General features: G+C 42.5%; 1 protein-coding gene across 5 annotated transcripts in view; it reads right to left on the reverse strand.

Moving 5' to 3' along the window:
- Positions 1-19,819, reverse strand: part of LOC144479532 (AN1-type zinc finger protein 5-like) — a 33,362-nt gene extending 13,543 nt beyond the window's left edge. The window contains exons 1-2 of one of the 5 annotated variants that reach the window (XM_078198319.1): positions 19,710-19,797; positions 104-282 (exon numbers count right to left, since the gene is read on the reverse strand). In XM_078198319.1, the coding sequence (XP_078054445.1) occupies positions 104-254 (151 nt within the window). In that variant the 5' untranslated portion in view covers positions 255-282; positions 19,710-19,797. Of the gene's footprint in view, positions 1-27; positions 283-19,709 lie in introns of all 5 variants that reach the window. The other 4 variants (XM_078198321.1, XM_078198322.1, XM_078198323.1 and 1 more) reach the window with 4 other exon arrangements.
- Between the last annotated feature and the right edge of the window lie 4,765 nt (positions 19,820-24,584).

Here is a 24,584-nt window from a genome sequence, read left to right on the forward strand (position 1 = left end):
TACCACAAATGCATAAAGGATAATTACCCGAAAAGCAGAATGTTTCCCCATCCCATATGGAGAAGTTTCTCATGGTGTTCCATGCTGAAGCTTCCTGACTCACCTGGTGGGCTTATCCTGCCACTGTTCTGCTGTCTCTGTAGATACTCTTTGTAGCAAACTGAACACATTCCATTGGTTCGTGGGTTGCCATAGAAACCACAGCCTGTGGTACACAGCATGGGCACCTGTGTTTGATTTGTCTCCTGGGCCATCCTGTTTCTCACACACCCACTGTACAATCTGCAATTAGACAAAACAGATCAAACAAACTGCAACAACAGCACATAAAGAAAGCATTGGAATTAAACCGCTTCATTATTACCACGCAACTTCAGACTCATCCGCAACTCTGTCAGGATAGGAGAAATCTAGCGAAATATTCTATTGAAGTTAGTGAAACCTTTTCCCCACGAGTGATTTTCACTAATGTGGAAAAGAGAAACTGAAAATCTCAATTTTTCTCCTTGTTCAAACAATTAAGTGCCAGCTGTATAATGAGTGGATTTAGGATTACAAGGCTCAATCAATACAGTATTTATGGGTACAAGTTGAAGTGATCAAGCAGCTTCAACTTTTAGAATCATAGAATCCCAACATTCTTCCTCATCCATTCAGGTGAACTTAAAGACAACACCAATTTGTATCAATTGTCTCACTTAAATATTTTCTTGCAAAAAATATGCAGGGAAATTAATGAAAAATCCTTTTAAAAAAATGTTAAATAAACATTAAAATTTCTGAAAATTACTGTCTCAGTGCCATAATTCTATTAATTCCATTCAACATTTAAATCTCAGTCAAAATCCAATTCAAATGTTTCATGTCCAATGCCATAATACCAAAATACTGGGAGTTCAGTCAATGGGTCACAGGGGAAATCCATCACAGTACAGGGACTGAGCAACAGGAGGTGAAGAAAATTCCAGGTTTAAACATTGGTCTGTACTGAATTAGCTGCTCTCAGCTGAGGCAACTAGTGTCAGGTTTCTGCTCACAATTGCTTTGTGGTGGTTCCTGCTCACAGTGTAGAAACAGATGGTTCCCACAGCTGAATAGTACTAACACAACGCAGCTGGCAGTTAGGAAATATTACCCAAAAAAGGAATCGTGGTCTTTTATGGGGGGAACCCAGGGAGAAACTGCGAGAGAGATAAAGGACATGATAATTTCTCTGAAAGGCCACTGCTGGCTGATGAATGAAAAAAAAAATCACAAAAAGCTTCAGGGCTTGCAGGTTTCAGAACTGAACCAAAAAAATAAAAATGCAAGTTAAGCACATGCTTACTGCCTGCCCTTTTACATTCAGGCATTTGCTGTAGGCAAAGAAATACAAGAACTATCCATACTGTTGCATAGTAGAGCAACACAAAATCCATTCACAATCATTTGCATAGTGCACTAAATAGCTGATGGTTAGGCCAATTGACTGCATGGTCCAGTCACACAGTCGTGATAATTCACTGCTAAACGTACCAATTCCAATTGGCCTTAATTGATTTGTTGTGGGGCTGGGATCTCGACAGGGGTTTCAAGGATTGTCCATTCTGCCAAACTATGTAGTTTTTCAAAACCAGTATTCTTTATTTACACAAGGTGGGAGCTTCTCCTCTCTCCAGATCTCGCTTACCTCAGTCACATGACCTGACCTCTGCTACACCAGCAGAAGGCACACTGTTAACCCTTTAGTCTACATCTGCCCCAAAGTTTTTATCCCCATCATATGTACACCTTATTTCTCCACAAAAGTCTCAAACGTCACAGGGTTAGTCTCTGAAGCGCCTTCACCTGATCTCCTTTAGAGATTGAGGATATTCCATACACTCCCTTTTGTTAGTGTGAATGATTGGAGTGATCTTCTCCTGGGTCGCTCTAGAGCTTGTAGCAAGTCTTTCTGCTTCTTCATCGGAATGAGTAACTCCAAATTTTTCTTAAGTGTTCTCCCAAAGCCGTTGTCCCCTTCTGACACCTGGTCCATCTCAATCCTGTATGATCTTGGTTGAGGGTTCCACCCCCCCCACCACCCAACGATTACAACTTCCTTCAGTTGCTCATGGACCTACACTCTCTCCCTGGGCTTCAACACTAGTAACTCACATACATGCTCTATCCCTGTGATTCAAGTTCTGAGCCTGGTTTCTTCTGTTCTTTTTCATGCTGCTGTACCCTTTCATGCTCATGTGGTGGTATTGGGTTTTTGTGCTAGAGGGGGAAATTGTGTTCTCAATCTCTGACCCATTAGTAATCCTGATGGTGAGAAACCATTTTGGAGTGGTGAAGTTTGATAACTCAGTTAGATTACAGTCTTCATTTTTATTAAAATTTTTAATGGCCCATAACCCTTCTCCCAGCTTCTCCACCTGCTTGAGTATTGCAAGGTGAACTGCTTACATGAACAAAGGGGTATTTGTTTGCAAAATAGCTCATTAGCAAACTGCAGTCCATTGTCAGACACTACGATGTCCGGAATGTCAAGTGTTACACAAATTCGAGGGATTGGATGCGTGTCTGCTGTGATACCATGCAACCTAAACAACCCACCAGGAATAGTAATTATGACAAATCAGGACGGCTCAGCACAATGGTTAGCATTGCTGCCTCTCAGCGCCAGGGAGCCGGGTTTGATTCCTGGCTTGGGTCACTGTGTGGAGTCTGCACATTCTCCCCGTGTCTGCATGGGTTTCCTGTGGGTGCTCTGGCTTCCTCCCACAATCCGAAAGATGTGCTGGTTAGGTGCATTGGCCATGCTAAATTCTCCCCCTGTGTACCCGAGCAGGCGCTGGAATGTGGCGACCAGGGGATTTTCACAGTAATTTCATTGCAGTGTTAATGTAAGCCTACTTGTGACACTATTAAAATTTTTAGGAAGATTTTCTCCCTCAATTCAAATAAGCTGACTCCCTGGTCTTGATGGAAAAGCAGAAGGTAATAATGACTATTTGTTCTTGGCTGTTTCCAGCATACGACAGACAGTTAGAAATATTTTTTCTATAGTGTGAATAATGCCCGGCGACCAGACTAATTGCTATTCTCTTGTATGACATTTTGCTATTCCTAGATAACTTTGAAAGTCTTTGAAGAATATCAAAGCTGAAGTACTCTCAGTATAATTATTCCTCATTGAAAACTAGAATGTCAATGATGGACCTGCTTACACTGCTCAAAGTACTGCGAGTTACCAGGTTAGCGTGGATATAATCTGGTCATCCATCCAGACAATATGCTCTGATTTGGAGACATCTTCATGTGGTTGCTGGGTTTTTTTTTATTGCCTGCAAACTTTTTTTCCCCTGCAGTAGCTGATCAGTTATCAACGATGTATAGGCTACAACCTCCTGGATGAAGTGCAAATCCTCTTGTTTGGCAGACACACAAATGCCATCAAAAAGAACCACTGTTCGATATTTCCATTGTGCACACAGTGATGGTTATACCTCATTAATCTGAACCATTGGATTCTGGGTGGCATCTTCATAATGTCTTTCATGTCCGGACGGTGATTATTGGTTTATGGTTGGTTTTGAAATGCAATTCCATTATTTTTCGCATGTCCAATGCTCCTTTTTCTTATCATGGCATAACATTCTGTTTCTCTTTGTGCACTAGGGGCATAGACAACTGCTCATGCATACTGTCATTCAGAACTTGAAATAAAACTGCCCCCAGACCTGTAGCCTATGCCTTTGCTGAATGATGGCCATTCTGGTCACAATTTGCTAAGATTTCAGAAGAGATCAGAAGTGATTTAATCCTTTCAAAAGCACTTGGCTGGTCCACCGGTGTTCATTCTGTCTCAAGGGCTTGTTGAACTCTTCTAGAGCGTGTAGGAACTTGCCTATTTGGTTGACTGTCTCAAAGAATTGTTCAAGTTCAGTTACAGTCCTGATTTTTGGAAATTGTTTGATTTTTGTTTTTTTTAAATGGCTCAACTTTGAATCCAGTGGCTTGTATTACATGACCAGGAAACTTGATCTTAAGTTTGGCAAGCTCATTTTTCATGCAATGTTGGCCAGCATCCTGGTGCTCGGACTCTGAAATCAAACTCTTCTCTCATGGAACCAAGTATGCCATCAATTGGACATTTTACACCTTCAACACCTCTAGAAAGAGGCATTGTTCTCAGGAAATGTTTTTGGAGTGGACAGTATTCCCAAGGGCAACCTACTGAAACAATAACAACCAAATGACATTATGTGGTCAGTAATCTGGATTTTTTTGTCCAAAAGGCAACTGCAAAAACCCATTCTTCATGATTAGGGGCGGCACGGTAGCACAGTGGTTAGCACTGCTGCTTCACAGTTCCAGGGACCTGGGTTCAATTCCCAGCTTGGGTCACTGTCTGTGTGGAGTTTGCACATTCTCCTCGTGTCTGTGTGGGTTTCCTCCGGGTGCCTCCCACAGTCCAAAGATGTGCGGGTTAGGTTGATTAGCAATGCTAAAATTGCCCCTTACTGTGCTGAGATGCATAGGTTAGAGGGATTAGTGGGTAAAAAATATGTAGGGATATGGGGGTAGGGCCTGGGTGGGATTGTGGTCGGTGCAGACTCGATGGGCCGAACGGCCTCTTTCTGTACTGTAGGGATTCTATGATTAATTTGGTGAATAACGTACTCTTGGCTAACTTAGCAAGGGTCTCAGCCATTGAGTGAACTGCATGCACCAGTGGTTTGTTCAGTGGATTTAAGCCCACACAGATTCTTAGAGCTGTTTGGCTTCTGGACCATAAGCATCCGAGCACCATTTTGCTGGCATGACAACTGATGAGATAACCCATGCTGCATCTTTTCAGTTTCACCTTTAACTTTCTTCGGTGTATACAAACAAATTAGTTTAGCATTAGCACGCAGGGTGACATGGTACTCAGTGTTTAAACTTGTAGGCTTGTAAACAATTTTGGAAATTCATTTTGAAATGTACTCATCAACTTTAATAAATTAATTTCAGCATGCTTCTCTGCTTAGTAGAAAGCACTCTAGATTTTGAATGATATGGGGATGTTCGAGGATTTCCTGTCTTTATATTCTAGCTTTGCCATGAATTGGTCATTCACTTTTAAAGTTCTCCCACCAGGACTATGTAATTTGATAGATGAGGGATGCAATATAATCTATGAGCCATTTGACTTCATCTAATAAAACAGAAACCCATACTGCTGTGTTTTGTTTAAATTCTGTGGGATGCCAATTCACTTAAGAGTTTAATACTACTCTAATACTTGTTTTCCATATCTTTACCTCCCTCAGAAAGGTCAGTTCCTTTGCTTGTGGTTCTTCCACTTCTTGTATGTGGCTATGTTAAAATTTTGTCCCCCTTCTTACAGGTTGTCCACTTTTGAGTGACAGTTTTAAAGTGGCCTATTTTCCATAATTGTGACACTGCGCCTGCACGAGTGGACATTCTTCTCGCTTGTAGTTTGTTCCTGCCACACGGGAAACATTTCAAAATGGTGCTTGACCTGGTCTTACACTATTTTTTCCATGAGATCTCTCCTTTCCCAGTGAACAAACACCAGATTCAGATTCCCAAGTTCTGCTTGCCTCAAAAATCTGCACTGCTTTCACAAGTGTCAGAAAGAGGGCTGATAATGCTCCATCTAGGCCCCCCCCCCCCCCCCCCCCCCCGAGTACAATTATATCACAAACTCATCTTTTCCAATTATATCACAAACTCATCTTTTCCAATTCCATAATTACAGTTCCTTGACAGCTTAGAGATCATTGATGAACAAATCCAAGCTTTCGCCTGGTCTTCTCCATTTTTACCCTCTGTATATTAAATTCTGAAAAGAAAAGTTAAAAAATCGCAGGTCCTAGTCACAAGCTGAAATCTCATCAAGCCTTTACTATCACAGTCAGTGATAAACCCTACAGCATGGTGTACCGACCTGGTCTTTTATGTGCAATCCTGAAGCAATTCTGTACTTTGTGAACCCTTTTCTCCAGTTTTCCCAGTTCTGGGTCTGTTGTGAACCTTCTGCACTGAAATGGTGCTGGGAGGTGTGAGAATTCCTGCTCTGTAATGCTGGATTGTGCAAATGACTGTCCTATCACTTGGTCTGTGTCTCAACTTGCATCTCCTGGACCCGCAACATTCCAATGTCTTGGCGAGTCTTAATTTTCTTTTGTCCATCCTTTGAGGATCTCTTTCCTGCCAACCCTAAGTTCTGCTGCAGCTTTTACTAGCCTCCATGTTTCGTTGCTTGATCGGGATCTAGCGAGGGGTTTTGGAGATGGTCTGTTCTCCCAAAGGAACGCTGCTCAAAAGTCCTTCAAAAGCATTACTCCATATTTACAGCATATATTTACATATTTGGACCTCTGCACAAGGTTGCACCATCTCCGCCTTCCATATCTCCTTTAGTTCAATCATGCAATCAGGCCTCATTATTACACCAGCATTATGTAGGATTCAATGTTAACCCTTTGGTCTAATAAATTGAACTTTTCCTCAAAAGTATTCACTAGGACTATTTTACGCTTGTTAAATTCCACAGCTCTGGGTAGAACCAAAGCTGTTTTTTTGGGTGAATGTTTGCTTTGTACTGTGCACAAAGTTTGAAGTAGATCTCTGGGTCACAGAAAAATCTTGTAAAACAAACTTATTCTCTCTGGATAAAGCATTTGCTAAATGTTCAATATTTTCTCCTCTCCAAGCTACACATCAACACCCCTTTTCCTCAAACAGCCAAGTTGTTCTGTGTTTTGATAATTGAATTTCACGTCTCTCGGATACAGTGGGAAGTGCTCATGATCATCATCTCCATTAGTTTTCCTATCCAATGGAAAGAATCTGGCTTGCAACCAATCAGCACCAGAAACCTCAGCCTCTTCATGAAAACTCTCTGGCAAGGCATTCTGAAATAGTTTACACCTCTATTGCTAAATTTATTCCTCAACCAACGCAATTAAATAGACTTTAATTATTTATCCCCTAGCTATTTGCAGAGTACTTATGTGCACAAATTGACAGACATTTGTCTTCATTACCCGTGACAATACTTTAAAAGGACTTCATTGGCTATGCTGTGCTTTATGTTGCTGTAAACACAAGTGCAGTGCTAGGAATCTTTCTTTCAATCCAAAATAGATAATCTGTTCGATCAAATTGAAATCATGCAGAAACATCCCCTTGTTATTTAATTAAAATTGCTTAATTTTTGAAGTACTGGATAATATGTTTTGGGCAAAATTCTGCTTGGAATTAAAAGTAGACTATTATGGTGTGTCGTTTACTACTCCATCATCCAGGCAACACCTTCACATGTACTAGCAGCTTTTTTAAAAAAGGTACCGAGAGATGGTCAGCAATGCCCGGGTCCCAAAAATAAAGCAGCTCTAAACTGATTAGCCTCCTCAATGGCAAAACGAAAATCATAGGAACAGTAGCAGCTATACTTGGGTTCAGCATATTTCACAAACATCACGAGAATTAGCTCATCTAAAGACGGAGGATGAGGGGAGACTTAATAGAGGTGTATAAAATTATGAAAGGCATAGATAGGGTGAACGGTGGGAAGCTTCTCCCCAGGTCGGTGGTGACGTTCACGAGGGGTCATAGGTTCAAGGTGAAGGGGGGGGTTTAATACAGATATCAGAAGGACATATTTTACACAGAGGGTGGTGGGGGCCTGGAATGCGCTGCCAGGCAAGGTGGAGGAGGCGGGGACACTGGGAACGTTTAAGACTTATCTAGATAGCCATATGAACAGAGTGGGAATGGAGGGATACAAAAGAATGGTCTAGTTTGGACCAGGGAGCGGCACGGGCTTGGAGGGCCGAAGGGCCTGTTCCTGTGCTGTATTGTTCTTTGTAAAATTAGGTTCAAATCATTGGCCTACACTTCCTGGAGAGTAATGAAGTGATGGCTCTTGCCTTTGACCTCAAAGAGAGCAACTGTAGTGATGTGGATTTCCCGTTAGTTTGAATCTGCCACCAAGTTAAGGGGATCCCCGAGCTTCCAGCACCAGTGATGCTTTTAGGCAGGGTACGCCGTCAATTAGTGAAGTATTCACACAGACAGCAACTAGGAAAATTATAGTTAAATTTTTCAGAGAGAAAAATGATCAGGAGATGTGTGAAAAGGCAGAAGTATGAAACTTTAAATGTAGAATGATCATAATGGAGAAATGATATAAATATAAAATTAGTTTTCCAGCACCAGAGATGTTTTTCACCTGCAATTCTGAAGTTAGCTCATCATTAAAAACCCAGTTACTGTTCCTTCAATAAGAGGTTTCTTTGTCAGGATTAATAAAGCAAGAGAACAAGTTCTCATTATTCAGTGATCTCTATTTGATTGCTTTGGTAGGATGGGAGAAATTTCAACAATGAACACTGTACTGAAGCAAAGATCCAGTGACAGCAACTTCTGCATTTCCGCATTTAACTACGCATGCAGTCTGAGGTGGAACAACAAACAGTTTCCTCAATAATACTGCAAAATTTGGCCCGATATTTCAACACAGGCAGAATTTTATTTAATGTTCTAAAGTTACAACTCAGCAGCTTTTAAGGACCTTATTTGGCAGATTTAGTCACGTTAACTTACTGCACTAATACAGATCACAAGTGGCATCGGCTACGAACGTCAATTTAAAGGATACCACTGCATGCTATCAAGGAACTTAAAGGAGTAAATATAAAACTTAAGTTCAAGGCATGAATTGGGCACTAAAGTCTGAAAGGTAACATTTTGGCATTTCTCATGCAATTCACAGTTGTTCATTTCTCTTTCCCACAAACAACTGATTGTGAAGTACTACACCAATTGTTTTCCTTTCAAGGTTAGATTGCTGGAAGCAAAGCTTAGAATGGGAGGAAAAGCATTTAATGTGTTCGAAAGACATAATAGTTTTGCCAACCTTTACTAAGTCTTGGAGCCAGCAAGAATTTCAGAAGTCGAAATGAAGGCTGAAAGAACAGCTTTGACAAATAAAATGCTAACCTGTAATAATATAGTGTGTGTATTGTCAGGTTGCCCAAAGCACTTCATGGCCAACAAATTATTTTTGAAGTGTAGGTAAACATAGCAACCAATTTGCACACAGCAACGTTCTTCTATTAAGGGGCAGGCAAGTGGTCTAGTGGTATTACTAGGTGGTATTAATCCAGAAACATACCTGATGTTCTGGGGACCCGAGTTCGAATCCCACCACGGCAGATGGTGGAATTTGAATTCAATAAAAAAATTTGGAATTAAAAATCTACTAATGACCTTGAAACCATTGTCGATCATCAGAAAACCCCATCTGGTTCACTAATGTCCTTTAGGGAAGGAAATCTGCCGTCCTTACCTGGTCTGGCCTACATGTGACTCCAGAGCCACAGCAATGTGGTTGACTCTCAACTGCCCTCTGAACAAGGGTATCTAGGGATGGGCAATAAATGCTGGCCAGCCAGCGATGTCCATGTCACATGAATGAATAATAAAAAAATTAAACAACAATAAGTGACAAGTTAATGTTGGTCGAATGATCAAATGACTACTGTAACAGTTCTATTCTTTTAACAGTGCCAAAGGTTATTTTCATAACTGTACACAGTGCAGTACTGAAGGAGCGCTGCATTTCATTATGTGCTCAGGCCCTGATTTGGGAACAGAATCCCTACTGTCAACCTCGAGGGGAAAAAGTGTTACCACTGAACTAAATTTATGTGGAAACAGTAGAGAGTTCACACTTTTTCTAATATTGCAGCATCTGAACACAAAGTCACTGGTCTGCTGGACAATTCCTATCATTGGACAGGGCCAAAAAACCCCTCAGTTCTGTGTGTGTGAGTGCGTGTATATATATATGGGGGGGGGGAGAAGAAAGCAGCTAATTACTCATTTATTATCTCTTTAGAGTACATAATGTTGTAGAAGTCAAGAGAGCTAATATATTTAACCATGTACATAGTAAATGCTGTGACTGAGTCACCCAGTACAATGTGTAACTAATAAGGTTAATTACTGTGCTGCTTACATACATTCATATTCTGCAAATCTCCACTAAGTTGAATGTGGTTGCTACTGGAGGTGAAATCACAAAGTTTACGAAAGAACACACAAACATCCGTTAAAGCTGTTATAAGATCATTATTTTCTTAGATAGCAACTATGCCAGGTTTTGAACTACACATCGCATGATAGGTATTCAATCTGAAAAGTTAACCCCGTCTTCCTCTTTCCTTATTTGCTGACCGACTGAAAGTTTCTACTTGTCTTGCATTATAAAGACAAATTAGATCAGAAAATAACAGTAAATTTGCCCAGTTTGGTACTTGCTAAATGGGACAGATTGTCTGAACGCAAGAAGCAATTTCATGTAAAGCTGATACAAAACGGTCAATGATTCCAGACAAATCTATCTTTTCAGGCAGTGAATTTCAATTCATTCATTCTCATTTAATAGCATTTTAGATCCACATAAAATCCCTATTATTTGCATTTTAATTACTCAGCACCCATAAAACAAAACAGGCATGACATCATATATATATTTTATACAAACACCCATCATAGTGGTTATTTATCAAAATTCGTTGGATTCTGGGGTAGTGCCGGCGGATTGGAAAACGGCTAATGTTAAGCTGCTGTTTAAAAAAGGAAATAGACAAAAGGCGGGTAACTACAGGCCGGTTAGCTTAACGTCTGTAGTTGGGAAAATTCTGGAATCCATAAAGAAGAAATAGCAGGCCATCTGGATAAGAATGGTTCAATTAAGCAGACGCAGCATGGATTCATGAGGGGAAAGTCGTGCTTGACGAACTTGTTGGATTTTTATGAAGATGTGACTAGTGCGGTTGACGGAGGGGAACCGGTGGATGCGGTGTTTTGGATTTCCAAAAGGCGTTTGATAAGGTGCCTCACGAAAGGTTGCTGAAGAAGATTGGGTCACACGGAGTTGGGGGTAGGGTGTTAGCGTGGATTGGGGATTGGCTATCCGACAGGAAGCAGAGAGTCGGAATTAATGGGTGCTTTTCTGGTTGGCGGATGGTAACTAGTGGCGTGCCGCAGGGATCGGGACTGGGGCCTCAACTATTTAGCATTTATATAGACGATCTGGAGGAGGGGACTGAGTGTAGGGTAACAAAGTTTGCAGACGACACAAAGATAAGTGGAAAAGTGAAACGTGTGGAGGGCGTAGAAGGTCTGCAGAGAGGTTTGGACAGGCTGAGTGAGTGGACGAGGATCTGGCAGATAGAGTATAACGTTAAATGCGAGGTTATTCACTTTGGAAGAAATAATAGCAAATTGGATTATCTAAATGGAAAGAAATTACAACATGCTGCTGTGCAGAGGGACCTGGGGGTCCTTGTGCATGAGACGCAAAAACCCAGTCTGCAGGTGCAACAGGTGATCAAGAAGGCAAATGGGATGTTGGCCTATATCGCAAGGGGGATAGAATATAAAAGCAGAGATGTCTTGCTGCGTCTGTACAGGGCATTGGTGAGGCCGCAGCTGGAATACTGTGTGCAGTATTGGTCCCCTTATTTGCAAAAGGATATATTGGCCTTGGAGGGAGTGCAGAGAAGGTTCACCAGGTTGATACCAGAGATGAGGGGTGTTGATTATGAGGAGAGACTGAGCAGATTGGGTTTGTATTCGTTGGAATTTAGAAGGCTGAGGGGGGATCTTATAGAGACCTATAAGATAATGAAGGGGCTGGATCGGGTAGAGATGGAGAGATTCTTTCCACTGAGAAAGGAAACTAGAACTAGAGGGCACAGCCTCAAAATAAAGGGGGGTCAGTTTAGGACAGAGTTGAGGAGGAACTTCTTCTCTCAGAGGGTGGTGAATCTCTGGAATTCTCTGCCCACTGAAGTGGTGGAGGCTACCTCGTTGAATATGTTTAAATCACGGATAGATGGATTCCTGATTGGTAAGGGAATTAGAGGTTATAGGGATCAGGCGGGTAAGTGGAACTGATCCACTTCAGATCAGCCATGATCTTATTGAATGGCGGGGCACGCTTGAGGGGCTAGATGGCCTACTTCTGCTCCTATTTCCTATGTTCCTATGATAGACAGATCCATTAAATTTAAATGTTAGTTTAGATCAAATGACGCTGATTTTAGAACTCAACTGGCAACACAATTATTATATAGCAACTCAATTCTCATCTCATTTAAAAGGGAACAAGATTAAGAATCATGTTCTTTCTAAAACATCTTTCGTCATTAAACATGGTACTGTTGCCCAGGAGGGGTATTTCCAAGTAGGTGCAAGATTTTTTTTTAACCCCAGAAATTAAACAGGTTAGTTTTTATAGTGCATCCAATTAGACCTAGAGCTCTTGAGCTAGTTATATCGCAATGCGCATCTAGTCAAGTTTACTAACCTCACTTTAGAGACTGAACTAAAATGCAATACAGAAGTTTCTTCTCTGCCAAAAAACAGGAAATGTTTTATGAAAAGGACTTGGTGTTCCTTTACACAATTGTGGGAGCATTATTTGGTGCTGGAACAGAACTTTATGGTCTATGAGTGTACCACACTCCTACTAGTCCATTGATAAATATGTTGGTTTCTACCCATCAGTGCTAGTCACGATTCAATGTCTGATGAAAAAAGGATCAAACAAAAAGCAGAACTAGACTCAAGTTCCCAGAATCAATTACCAGATTTTTAAAATATATTTATAAGAAATAAAGCGAATACATTTTGAAGGACAGGAGGTAAAAAACTGGATTTGAACCCATACTAGTGCGCTGAGTGACTCCTCTCCCTATTCATTCTGAAAGTGCTACAGGGAGTGAGTTTTGGCAGCTTTAAGTTCTAGTCTGCGTAAGTGGGCAACACAAAACTCTTCACAACTGCTTCAAAATCAACTTAAAGGAAATCAGTTAGCGGGAGAAGTGAAAAATTAATTTACAACATTGTTTTATTTATGTTCTGTGAAGAAAAAAATAGTCTTACTCCACATCCAGCTCTAGCCGTTATTAAGTTTGATTGATCCATAAACTGAATGTCAAGAGTTCCTCTGTTGACATTAAGATTCAAAGAGGAATAAACAGCAACTACTGTTCCCATTTATTTGTAGCATCTAAAGGAAGCACTGCCATTAGTTTATTAAATGCGTTTTCACTCCTACAAGTATTTTCCCCACACAGATTAATCAACTGGAAGGACGTGTCCTTTTCTTCTCTCCGTGTTTCAATTTCTTTCACTCCATTCATATCAATAAGATACACATTTTTGCCAAGCGAAGATTGTGCTAGGAGACACATCTGACATAATGCCTGACAGTCAAACCGGTTACATACAAGGGCTGAGGAATGCAAATGTTTCAATAAATTAGTCACAATTAAAATAGAAGATTAAGATATTAAAGAAATTATACTATTTATGTTAGTTGGGATGGAGTGCTGTCTTTGGTGTTTACTATCCCATTTATTTTATAGGATTGCCTAATGGCATGATATAATGGGGTGATCCTGGAAAGCTGTCATGTGGGAAACAAATTGCAGGTTAACCAACATCTTAAGTTTGCCTGCAGCAGGTTCACTGCTCAATTTAACCATACAGGCAACCTCTGTGCTCTGAGGCTAAGCACGACTGCTTTAAAAGTTATATTTATGCAGTTGTACCAAATGCATAGTTCTGTGGCTCATTCATTAAATAAATACAGCAGACTAAAGACAAGACCCAGCTTCTATAATAGAAGCTGTGTTTTAAGAAATCAAACAGGAGGTATAAGACATGCACACAATGAGGGCAGGGGACTCCTTTTTGGTCTATGCAACAGCAAGTTGTATAATTGTGCTCCATTTGCCTTGGACAGCTACAACTTCAGCAGCAATTCTGTAAAGGTAACTAATGTAGTAAGGCCCAAAGACGCAACATTCCCTAGCACAAATGTTATTTCACATTTCTTCTAGCTTTAACCAATGCACTTACTCGCGTCTTTTCTGGCTTTTGATAGATTGCCACCCATACCCAGATCAGTGAACAATACAATCTCCCCCGCTTACTGGAAAATTTGGTAACCAACTATTAAGCTGGAATAATTTTGCATATGGGATCAGCTTTATAACAAAGAGCAGCAAATTTCACTACCCTAGAAGCATTTTAGGAGAACTGAATATTTAAGGAAACAATTCAATGATTGGGGTCGTGTTTTGTTACAATGTGGAGGCTGAACCCCCCCTCCCTTTGAGAAGTAATGCCGAATCCCCCAGAGGAATACCTTGCCTTGTAATCTGTTAAAAGTGTGTGGGAAGGTGTGAACTGTTCTGCATTAACGTTTAGTGGTTAACAGAAATACCTGACAGTCACTTTAAATTAAACACTTAATTTATTTAACTAACATGGAACTTCAACTAAACAAGTAACAAGGCTAGAGTTCTTCTGTTGTTTCCTGTTTTCCCCCCTGCACACTCTTTTATACCTGTGGTGACCTATCAATTTTCCTACAATAGGATTGGTCTCATGTCAACACCATCAAATTCAAATTTTATAGGTTCTTGGTAGCTGATAGGCTTTTTAAAAAAAAAGGTTGTCCTGTCAAGACTACTGCTTTACTGAGATAAATGTTTCAGCTTGGACTCTATGTACTTTGCATTTTAAACCTCCAAGCACTGAAACAACACACCAGCTTTTAAAGGGACACCGCAATGTTTTTTCCCTCTAGCATTTTTAAAAATACCTTTGCCAACATCAAATTCCAACTTCACAAACGGAGCTCATGCCGAGCTCATCTATTTCTCCATCTCAGATTCAGACTTCACAAAACAGCATTACTGAAAAATATTGAATACATGGAGATCCATGACAGAAGCTAGTGACCAAGTAGACGCCATCCTTGAATCGAGGGGCAGCAACAACTGAAATATTTGACAGAATTTACCAAAAGTGAACACTTTTTAAAAATAAAAGTGAAAAGCAAAATTTCAATTTCAATACGTTTCTGTACTCCACATCAATTCCTGAAAAATAAATCAACTAGAAATAATTTGGAAAATTCCTAACCACCAGAAACCCTCTAAGGAATATTGCTGAATGAAGATATCAATAAGAAATCAAACAGGAGGTATAAGACATGCACACAATGAGGGCAGGGGACTCCTTTTTGGTCTATGAAACAGCAAGTTGTATAATTGTGTTCCATTTGCCTTGGACACCTACAACTTCAGCAGCAATTCTGTAAAGGTTCAATACCTGAACATTTAGGGTGTCCCAAGTTTTTAACATTGTCAATAACCAGAAACCATTCTATGCAACAGTCACCAACAAGCAGCTTTCTAATTAGAATCCTCTCCTTGATGGGTCAACATTATCAAGAGAGACCTAGGTGCCCCTTGGCTTGATAGGGGTCTGTGCAAAGGCATTACAATACACTTGTGTCTTAACAAAAATCATCTGGGATTGTTTCTAGCTGCCAGTTAATCCTGTTGGAAAGCCTACACAGTGAGAAGTTTAACAACACCAGGTTAAAGTCCAACAGGTTTATTTGGCTACCAAATAAACCTGTTGGACTTTAACCTGGTGTTGTTAAACTTCTTACTGTGTTTACCCCAGTCCAACGCCGGCATCTCCACATCAGGAAAGCCTACATCCAGACAATATTTGGCCTCGCCTCAGGTATGGAGGTCATGGGACAAGAGTGCCGGTAACACCTACAGAACGCTGTGATTTGATACCACAATGGTAGGAAAGGGGAATAATATAACAAGGCAACTTTCTTCAGGGCTCTCACTCTACCAAACCCCAGCACAGAAACCATAAAGCAACAGGAAGAGTGTATGCTGAACTTGTATTTGAATTGGATTTTCTCAGCAAGGAGAATGAATCCATGCCTGAACGTGGAAGGCTCAAATGTAAATTACAAATTTGCTCAGAATCACCATTTTCTTCAAGAGCCAGTTATAATTTTGCAGTGGAAGTTTCTGGCACAAATTGAAATTTAGACATATTTAAAAGTCAATTAGGCTTTAAATATACCAAAGCTATGGCTGTCCGGCAGGAACAAAACAAGGGTTTTGTCAGTATTGGTATTCCAATCAGATGTGCGCGTGATACCATATTATTTTGGCCCCATTAGAAACGCAACATTTTAGACGAGATTCCAAGCCAAAAAAATTCTTTGTACTGTACAACTAAGAAAATGAACATACTTTAAAGTCAATACACAAAGGGACCAAAATACATATTGCTAATTTTCAGAAGAGGCTGCTTACAATTATCTTTCTTGCCTGTCATAGTCAAGTGATTGTAAATTCTTCATCCATTTGTTTCACAAAAAAAGCAGCAAAGTATCATTTTCACTTGCAATTTAAATGGATTTTTACAAATCAACTCAATGACCTAAAAGAAATTGTCTCTTGAAAGCAATGCCAGCAAGCTCATCAACTAGGTTTCCCCCAACACTTCAAAGACAACATGATTTCATCACTCGGGCTTCAGCAAAGAGCAGCAGCTGGCATATAAAATATTCATACAGAGTTGAGTATATAACACTTAAAAGTACACATCAGTACTTCATTTAAAAAAATTCTAACCCTCGTTTTCAAATTCCTCCCTGGCTGTGTCTCCCCTACCTCTGCAATTTCCTCCAGCCGCACAACCCTCAGCTATCTGTGCTCCTCTAATTCTGGTCGAGTCGCCCAAATTTTAATCATGCTACTGTTAGTGCTGTATCTTCAGTGGCCTCGGTTTTAAGTTTGAAATTCCCTTGGTAAACTTTGCTACCTCCTTACTTCACTTTTTCCTCATTCAAGATGCTCCTTAAAATCTATCACTTTTACCAAGCTTTTAGCCATTTGCCCTAAAAACTCATGTAGCCATGTCATGCCTTGTTTTATGTCAGTAAAGGACTTTGGGATGTTTTAAGTTAAAGGTGTTACTTAAATACAAGTTGCTGGTCTATCAAATTATGCCCATTCAATTGTGGATTGGCTCAGGGAATAGTTTCAGGCGAGGTACAGGTAGCAATTTCAAAGAATTCCAAACTGTTCAAAATGGTATGTTTGAGTGTAATGACTTCAAATTATAAAAAGTGTCTTTGCTTACTGACTTAGTTCAAGCTTTTCAAAACGTATCTTGGTAGAAACATGGAAAATTCATAGGACGCTATTCAGCCTATCGGATGTCAGGTGAAGGTTATCCAGCCTAGACACATTTTCCAGCACTTTGTCCCAAGACCTGCTGGTTACAGGATATCAAGTGCAAATCCAAGTTTTTAAAAAATAAAACACAATGAGGATTTCTGCCACACTACCCATCCAGGGAGTGAATTACCTTTAGGGTGAAATAATTTTTCAACTTTCCGTGGGCGGCACGGTAGCACAGTGGTTAGCACTGCTGCTTCACAGCTCCAGGGACCTGGGTTCGATTCCCGGCTTGGGTCACTGTCTGTGTGGAGTTTGTACATTCGCCTCGTGTCTGCGTGGGTTTCCTCCGGGTGCTCCGGTTTCCTCCCACAGTCCAAAGATGTGCGGGTAGGTTGATTGGCCATGCTAAAAATTGCCCTTAGTGAGATGCGTAGGTTAGAGGGATTAGTGGGTAAATATGTAGGGATATGGGGGTAGGGCCTGGGTGGGTTTGTGCAGACTTGATGGGCCGAATGGCCTCTTTCTGTACTGTAGGGTTTCTATGATTCTATGATTTCTAATCATACAAATGACTTTAAATCTATGCCCCTGGTTATTGAAAGAAATAGGTCTTTCTACTACTCCATCACAGCCCCCTCAATTTTATACACCTCAAGTATTCTCTGTTCTAAAGACGACCACCCCAGCCTGTCCAACATTTCCAGATAGATAAAAGTTTCAAATCTCCAATCCTGGCAACATCCTTACAAATCTCTTTTCTTCCTTTCACAGTGCAATCACATCTTTTGTAATAGTTGAAACAATTCTGATGATAGCAGAGCTTCCAAGAATTCCAAACTGTTCAAAATGGTATGTTTGAATGTAATTTTGCCAATTTCCTGTGTAATGACCACATGATGAGTGGTAGGACCAAGAGAACCGTCTGTTCTTTAGGATGATTTGTAAAAGACTTCAAGACAGCAATTATGGCTAGAAATGAATACTCGTGTGCGAAATAATACATACATTTTTGATGTATATTCAAAATGGGCGGCATGGAGGCAGAGTGGTTAGCACTGCTGCTTCACAGCTTCAAGGGCCTGGGTTCGATTCCCGGTTTGGGTCAATGTCTGTGTGGAGTTTGCATTCTCCCTGTGTCTGCGTGGGTTTCCTCCGGGTGCTCCGGTTTCCTCCCACAGTCCAAAGATGTGCAGGTTAGGTTGGTTGGTCATACTAAATTGCCCCTTGTCCTGGGATTCGTAGGTTAGAGGGATTAGTGGGGTAAATGTGTGGGGTTGTGGGGATAGGGCCTGGGGTGGGACTGTTGGTGCAGACTCAATGGCCCAAATGGCCTTCTTCTGTACTGTAGGGTTTCTATGATATTTGAACAGACGTTATATTCAGACGTTATATGCATATATCAAGATTGAATTTAGGGTAGAGTAGTAGGATGGCAGCGGGATTTTTCATAGGTTTGGCAAAAGGGCATCCAAATCCTTATGTATTTACATATTAGGGGATTTTCACTAACTTCACTGCAGTGTTAATGTAAGCCTACTTGTGACAACAATGAATAAACTTTAATATTTACTACATTGGCAAGAGAAAATCATTTCAGACTCCAAAATCCTCCAAATCTTAGAACTGGAAGCCAGAAGGGAGCACAAATAATTTAATTAAACCTATACTCTACAACCACTTTTGGCGTTAAAGAAAAAAACCCCAGCTTAATTCAATATACAAATCATTTAGTTAGGACAACAAAAAAAAGCACTACGCCACTATAATCGCCAGAGTTTTAAACTCTGTACACCTCGCCTCAATGATAGTGTGTCACAAAGTAATATGAAGAGCAAGAGGTTGTCCTTCATCCCCTGCCCATAACCAAAATGGGTATTGGCTTCACAATTAAACAATTGATTCAAAGAAAAACAGGCAGCAATAATCTTGCCAGTCTATCCCACTCAATCTCGACATGTTTGACGTTCCCAGCCTGGTTAGAGGGGGGCAAAATGAGAAGTGAACTCATTGCTAGATTAGTTTATAACGCTGCAGAGCAAACAACAAGAGACAATACAACTTTAAAGCCCCGGTAGGGGAACAAAGGAGGAGGAAGCACCATTCATGGGGAATGTCCAGAAAATGTCGCTCAGCCCCGGGCACCAGCGGCACCCTGACTGACAGCGCGCTCCGCCAATCAGAGGCCGCGAAGTCAGCGGAGCGCCGGCCGCCCATCCAATCAACGCACGGGAGGTGGGCGGGACTTCCCTCCCTCCCCCTATCCAGCCAGTCTCAACTGGTCTCGGCTGATCCCCCTCCTCCCGCCATTCGGGCTTCCAACCCCGGGCCCTCCGCCAACATCAACCCCCAGGCTTCGGGGCCTAAGTCGGTGGGAGGAAGAAGAGACCCGCTCCCCCGACTTTTGGCGGTAGAGGCAAAAGAGGGGGAAGGAATGAGCGAGGAGGGCACCGGGGGGGGGGGGGCGGTTCAAGCCCAGCAAAAGCGGCCGGTTGGGAAACAAGCCGGACTCTCGCCGTGGAGCGGCCATGGCGACCGACCGGGGAAGCCCGCTTCGGGCTGGAATGAACCGGCCTTATTTTCTCCCCGCCCCAGGGAAGCGGGCGCCTCGATGCTGACGGGAATAAAGCCTCGACTTACCGGACTCGGGGCGACCCAGTGACACCGCTCCCTCTCTCTCCCTCAGACTGATTGTTCTGAGAATCCGGCCTCCTTCCCCTCCCCCACTCCCCACAAAGGACGTCGCCGTCATGCGTTGCGTCATGCACATGACGTCACGCGCACTGCCCATTGAGGCGTCACGTGCACGGCCCACTGTAACGTCACGCGCATGGCCCACTGACGTCACACGGCGCGCACGGCTCATTGTGACGTCACGCGCACGTCCCCTATGGGGAGGCGGTGACTCTGGACCAGAGACCAGGCGGTAATAATGCTTTTGGGCACCCAGGTTTGAATCCCACCATGGTGGATGGTGAAATTTGAATTCAATAATGGTCTGGAATTTGAAAATCTACTGCTGACCATGAAACTGATTGTCGTTTAAAAAGAACCCGTCTGGTTCACTAATGTGTCCCTTAGCGAGAGAAGCCTGCCGTCCTTACCTGGTCTGGCCTACATGTGACTGCATGTGGAGATGCCAGCGTTGGACTGGGGTAAACATAGTAAGAAGTCTAACAACACCTGTTGGACTTTAACCTGGTGTTGTTAGACTTCTTACTACATATGACTTCCAGAGCCATTCTCAAAAATGCCCTCTGAAATGGGCAATAAATGCTAGCCCAGCCAGCGATGCCCACCCATGCCAAATCAAAAAATGTCCCATCATTATGCCAGCCTCAGTGTGTCGCTGATGTCATTCTCCAACTCTTCCCCCTCCCTCTTTCTCCACAAAACCCCCTTTCCCATCAATAAGAATGCTTAAATCACTGAGGGTGCCAGGGTAAGTTGAGAAAGCGGCCAATACAGCATAGGATCATAGAATCCCTACAGTGCAGATGGAGGCCACTCGGTCCATCAAGCCTGCACCAACAACAATCCCACCCAGGCCCTAACCCCCTAAACCCCACATATTTGGGTTTGATTTGATTTTTTATCATCACATGTATTAGTATGCAGTGAAAATTATTGTTTCTTGCATGCTATGCAGACAAAGCATACCGTACATAGAGAAGGAAAAGGAGAGAATGCAGATTGTAGTGTTACACTCATAGCTAGGGTAGAGAATGATCAACTTAATATAAGGTAGGTCCATTCAAAAGTCTGATGGCAGTAGGAAAGAAGCTGTTCTTGAGTCGGTTGATACGTGACCTCAGACCTTTATATCATTTTCCTGACGGAGGAAGGTGGAAGGGAGTATGTATGGGGTGCGTGGGGTCCTTAATTATGCTGGGTGCTTTTCCAAGGCAGCGAGAAGTGTGGACAGAGTCAATGAATGGGAGTTGACGTGTGCATGACTAACCTTTTGAAGCACTTCATGATGATGGATGTCAGAGCCTCTGGACGATCATCATTAAGGCACTGCCTGGTTTTTCTTTGGTACAGGGATGATGGTCGTCTTTGTGAAGCAGATAAGAATCTCAAATCAGTGTAAGGAGAGGGTAAAGATCTCTGCGAATACCTCCGCAGCTGGTCCATGCAGGATCTGAGTGCTCCATCTGGGCCAGTCACTTTCCATGGGGTGACTTTCAAGTAGGCTGTCTTTTGTTCGGTGTCTTTTGTTATATACAATACAATTCGGTGTCTTTTGTTATTGCAATGGAGAGGGATAGGGCCGTAGGGCAGGGCAAGGTTTACAATTGGGGGAGGGGTAATTATGATGCGATTAGGCAAGAATTAGGGGGCATAAGTTGGGAACAGAAACTGTCAGAGAAAGGAACTAATGAAAAGTGGAATTTTTTCAAGGAACAAATACTGGATGTCCTTGATAGGTATGTTCCTGTCAGGCAGGGAGGAAATGGCCGAGTGAGGGAACCATGGTTCACAAAAGAGGTGGAATGTCTTGTGAAAAGGAAGAGGGAAGCTTATGTCGGGATGAGGAAACAAGGTTCAGATGGCTCGATTGAGGGTTACAAGTTAGCAAGGAATGAGCTGAAAAAGGGGCTTAGGAGAGCTAGGAGGGGACATGAGAAGTCCTTGGCGGGTCGGATCAAGGAAAACCCCAAGGCTTTTTACTCTTATGTGAGGAATAAAAGAATGACCAGGGTGAGGTTAGGGCCGGTCAAGGACAGTAGTGGGAACTTGTGTATGGAGTCAGTAGAGATAGGCGAGGTGATGAATGAATACTTTTCTTCAGTGTTCACCAAGGAGAGGGGCCATGTTTTTGAGGAAGAGAAGGTGTTACAGGCTAATAGGCTGGAGGAAATAGATGTTCGGAGGGAGGATGTCTTGGCAGTTTTGAATAAACTGAAGGTCGATAAGTCCCCTGGGCCTGATGAAATGTATCCTAGGATTCTTTGGGAGGCAAGGGATGAGATTGCAGAGCCTTTGGCGTTGATCTTTGGGTCCTCGCTGTCCACGGGGATGGTGCCAGAGGACTGGAGAATGGCGAATGTTGTTCCTCTGTTTAAGAAAGGGAATAGAAATGACCCTGGTAATTATAGACCGGTTAGTCTTACTTCGGTGGTTGGTAAATTGATGGAAAGGGTCCTTAGGGATGGGATTTACGACCATTTAGAAAGATGCGGATTAATCCGAGATAGTCAGCACGGATTCGTGAAGGGCAAGTCGTGCCTCACAAATTTGATAGAATTTTTTGAGGAGGTAACTAAGTGTGTTGATGAAGGTAGGGCAGTTGATGTCATATACATGGATTTTAGTAAGGCGTTTGATAAGGTCCCCCATGGTCGGCTTATGATGAAAGTGAGGAGGTGTGGGATAGAGGGAAAGTTGGCCGATTGGATAGGCAACTGGCTGTCTGACCGAAGACAGAGGGTGGTGGTCGATGGAAAATTTTCGGATTGGAGGCAGGTTGCTAGCGGTGTGCCGCAGGGATCAGTGCTTGGTCCTCTGCTCTTTGTGATTTTTATTAATGACTTAGAGGAGGGGGCTGAAGGGTGGATCAGTAAATTTGCTGATGACACCAAGATTGGTGGAGTAGTGGATGAGGTGGAGGGCTGTTGTAGGCTGCAAAGAGACATAGATAGGATGCAAAGCTGGGCTGAAAAATGGCAAATGGAGTTTAACCCTGATAAATGTGAGGTGATTCATTTTGGTAGGACAAATTCAAATGTGGATTACAGGGTCAAAGGTAGGGTTCTGAAGACTGTGGAGGAACAGAGAGATCTTGGGGTCCATATCCACAGATCTCTAAAGGTTGCCAGTCAAGTGGATAGAGCTGTGAAGAAGGCCTGTAGTGTGTTAGCTTTTATTAACAGGGGGTTGGAGTTTAAGAGCCGTGGGGTTATGCTGCAACTGTACAGGACCTTGGTGAGACCACATTTGGAATATTGTGTGCAGTTCTGGTCACCTCACTATAGGAAGGATGTGGAAGCGCTGGAAGGAGTGCAGAGGAGATTTACCAGGATGCTGCCTGGTTTGGAGGGTAGGTCATATGAGGAAAGGTTGAGGGAGCTAGGGCTATTCTCTCTGGAGCGGAGGAGGCTGAGGGGAGACTTAATAGAGGTGTATAAAATGATGAAGGGGATAGATAGAGTGAACGTTCAAAGACTATTTCCTCGGGTGGATGGAGCTATTACAAGGGGGCATAACTATAGGGTTCGTGGTGGGAGATACAGGACGGATATCAGAGGTAGGTTCTTTACGCAGAGAGTGGTTGGGGTGTGGAATGGACTGCCTGCAGTGATAGTGGAGTCAGACACTTTAGAAACATTTAAGCGGTTATTGGATAGGCACATGGAGCACACCAGGATGATAGGGAGTGGGATAGCTTGATCTTGGTTTCAGATAAAGCTCGGCACAACATCGTGGGCCGAAGGGCCTGTTCTGTGCTGTACTGTTCTATGTATCTATGTAGGCTGATCTGACGTCTGCAATGGTGAACTCGGATACCAGTTCAACCAAGGCTGTAGGGGTGGATTCCGTCCTTTTGCTGACCTCCTGCTCAAAATGAGCATGGAGTGCGTTGAGCTCATTGGGGAGGAATGCATTGTTGCCGGCGATCCTATTCATCTTCACCTTGTAGCCTGTTATGTTGTGTAAACCTTGCCGCAATCAATGGGTGTTCGTTTGGCTAGCCTGGAACACTAGTTTCGTTTGGTATTGTCTCTTGGCATCTCTGATAGTTCTCCATGGGTTGTATCTGGATTTCCTGTATAGGTCAGGGTCACCCGACTTGAACATTTCTGATCTGGGTTATGTGAGGTGCACTTGCAGAGAACAGGTACAGACATGGTGGGCTGAATGGCCTCCTCTGTGCTGTAACCGTTCTATGATTCTATGAGGTCCTCTCTCCCAGAGACAACTATGGCTCAGTTGCTAGAATTCTCACATCTGATTCAGAGGGCTGCGTGGTTCAAGGTCCATTCCAATGACTAGCCTTCAATCCCTCCATGGCTTTGGCCCTCCTTATCTCTGTTGTCCCAAAAATGCATCTTAGTCTTTTTGTACCATGTAGACAAAAGCAACAGGAGTAGACCATACAGCCCTTCATGCTTGCTCCACCATTCAACACGATCATGGCTGATCTTCCTCAATTGCATTTTCCCGCCTGCTCTCATAATCCATTGATTCCCTGAGAGACTGAAAACCTCTCTCAGCCTTAAATATGTTCAATGCCGGAGCATCCCTAACTCTCTGGAGCTGGGAATTCCAAAGATTGGGAGATACTATGAAAAGGTGCAAACTCAAAACTATAGTAAAAACAAAGCCTGCTGAAAACCTTTAGCAGCTCTGGGAGCAGGGGCACCTGTACCCGGTTCAGACAAAGGTTCACAGACCTGAAAAGTTAACCATTTGTTTCCCTTTTCGCCAATGCTACCAAATCCTGCTGAGTATTTTCAGCATTTTCAATTCCAGATTTCCGGCCTCCGCTTTTGTAGTTGTTAGATTATAGTT

The sequence above is a fragment of the Mustelus asterias genome, chromosome 26 (assembly GCF_964213995.1).
Source record: "Mustelus asterias chromosome 26, sMusAst1.hap1.1, whole genome shotgun sequence".
NCBI lineage: Eukaryota > Metazoa > Chordata > Chondrichthyes > Carcharhiniformes > Triakidae > Mustelus > Mustelus asterias.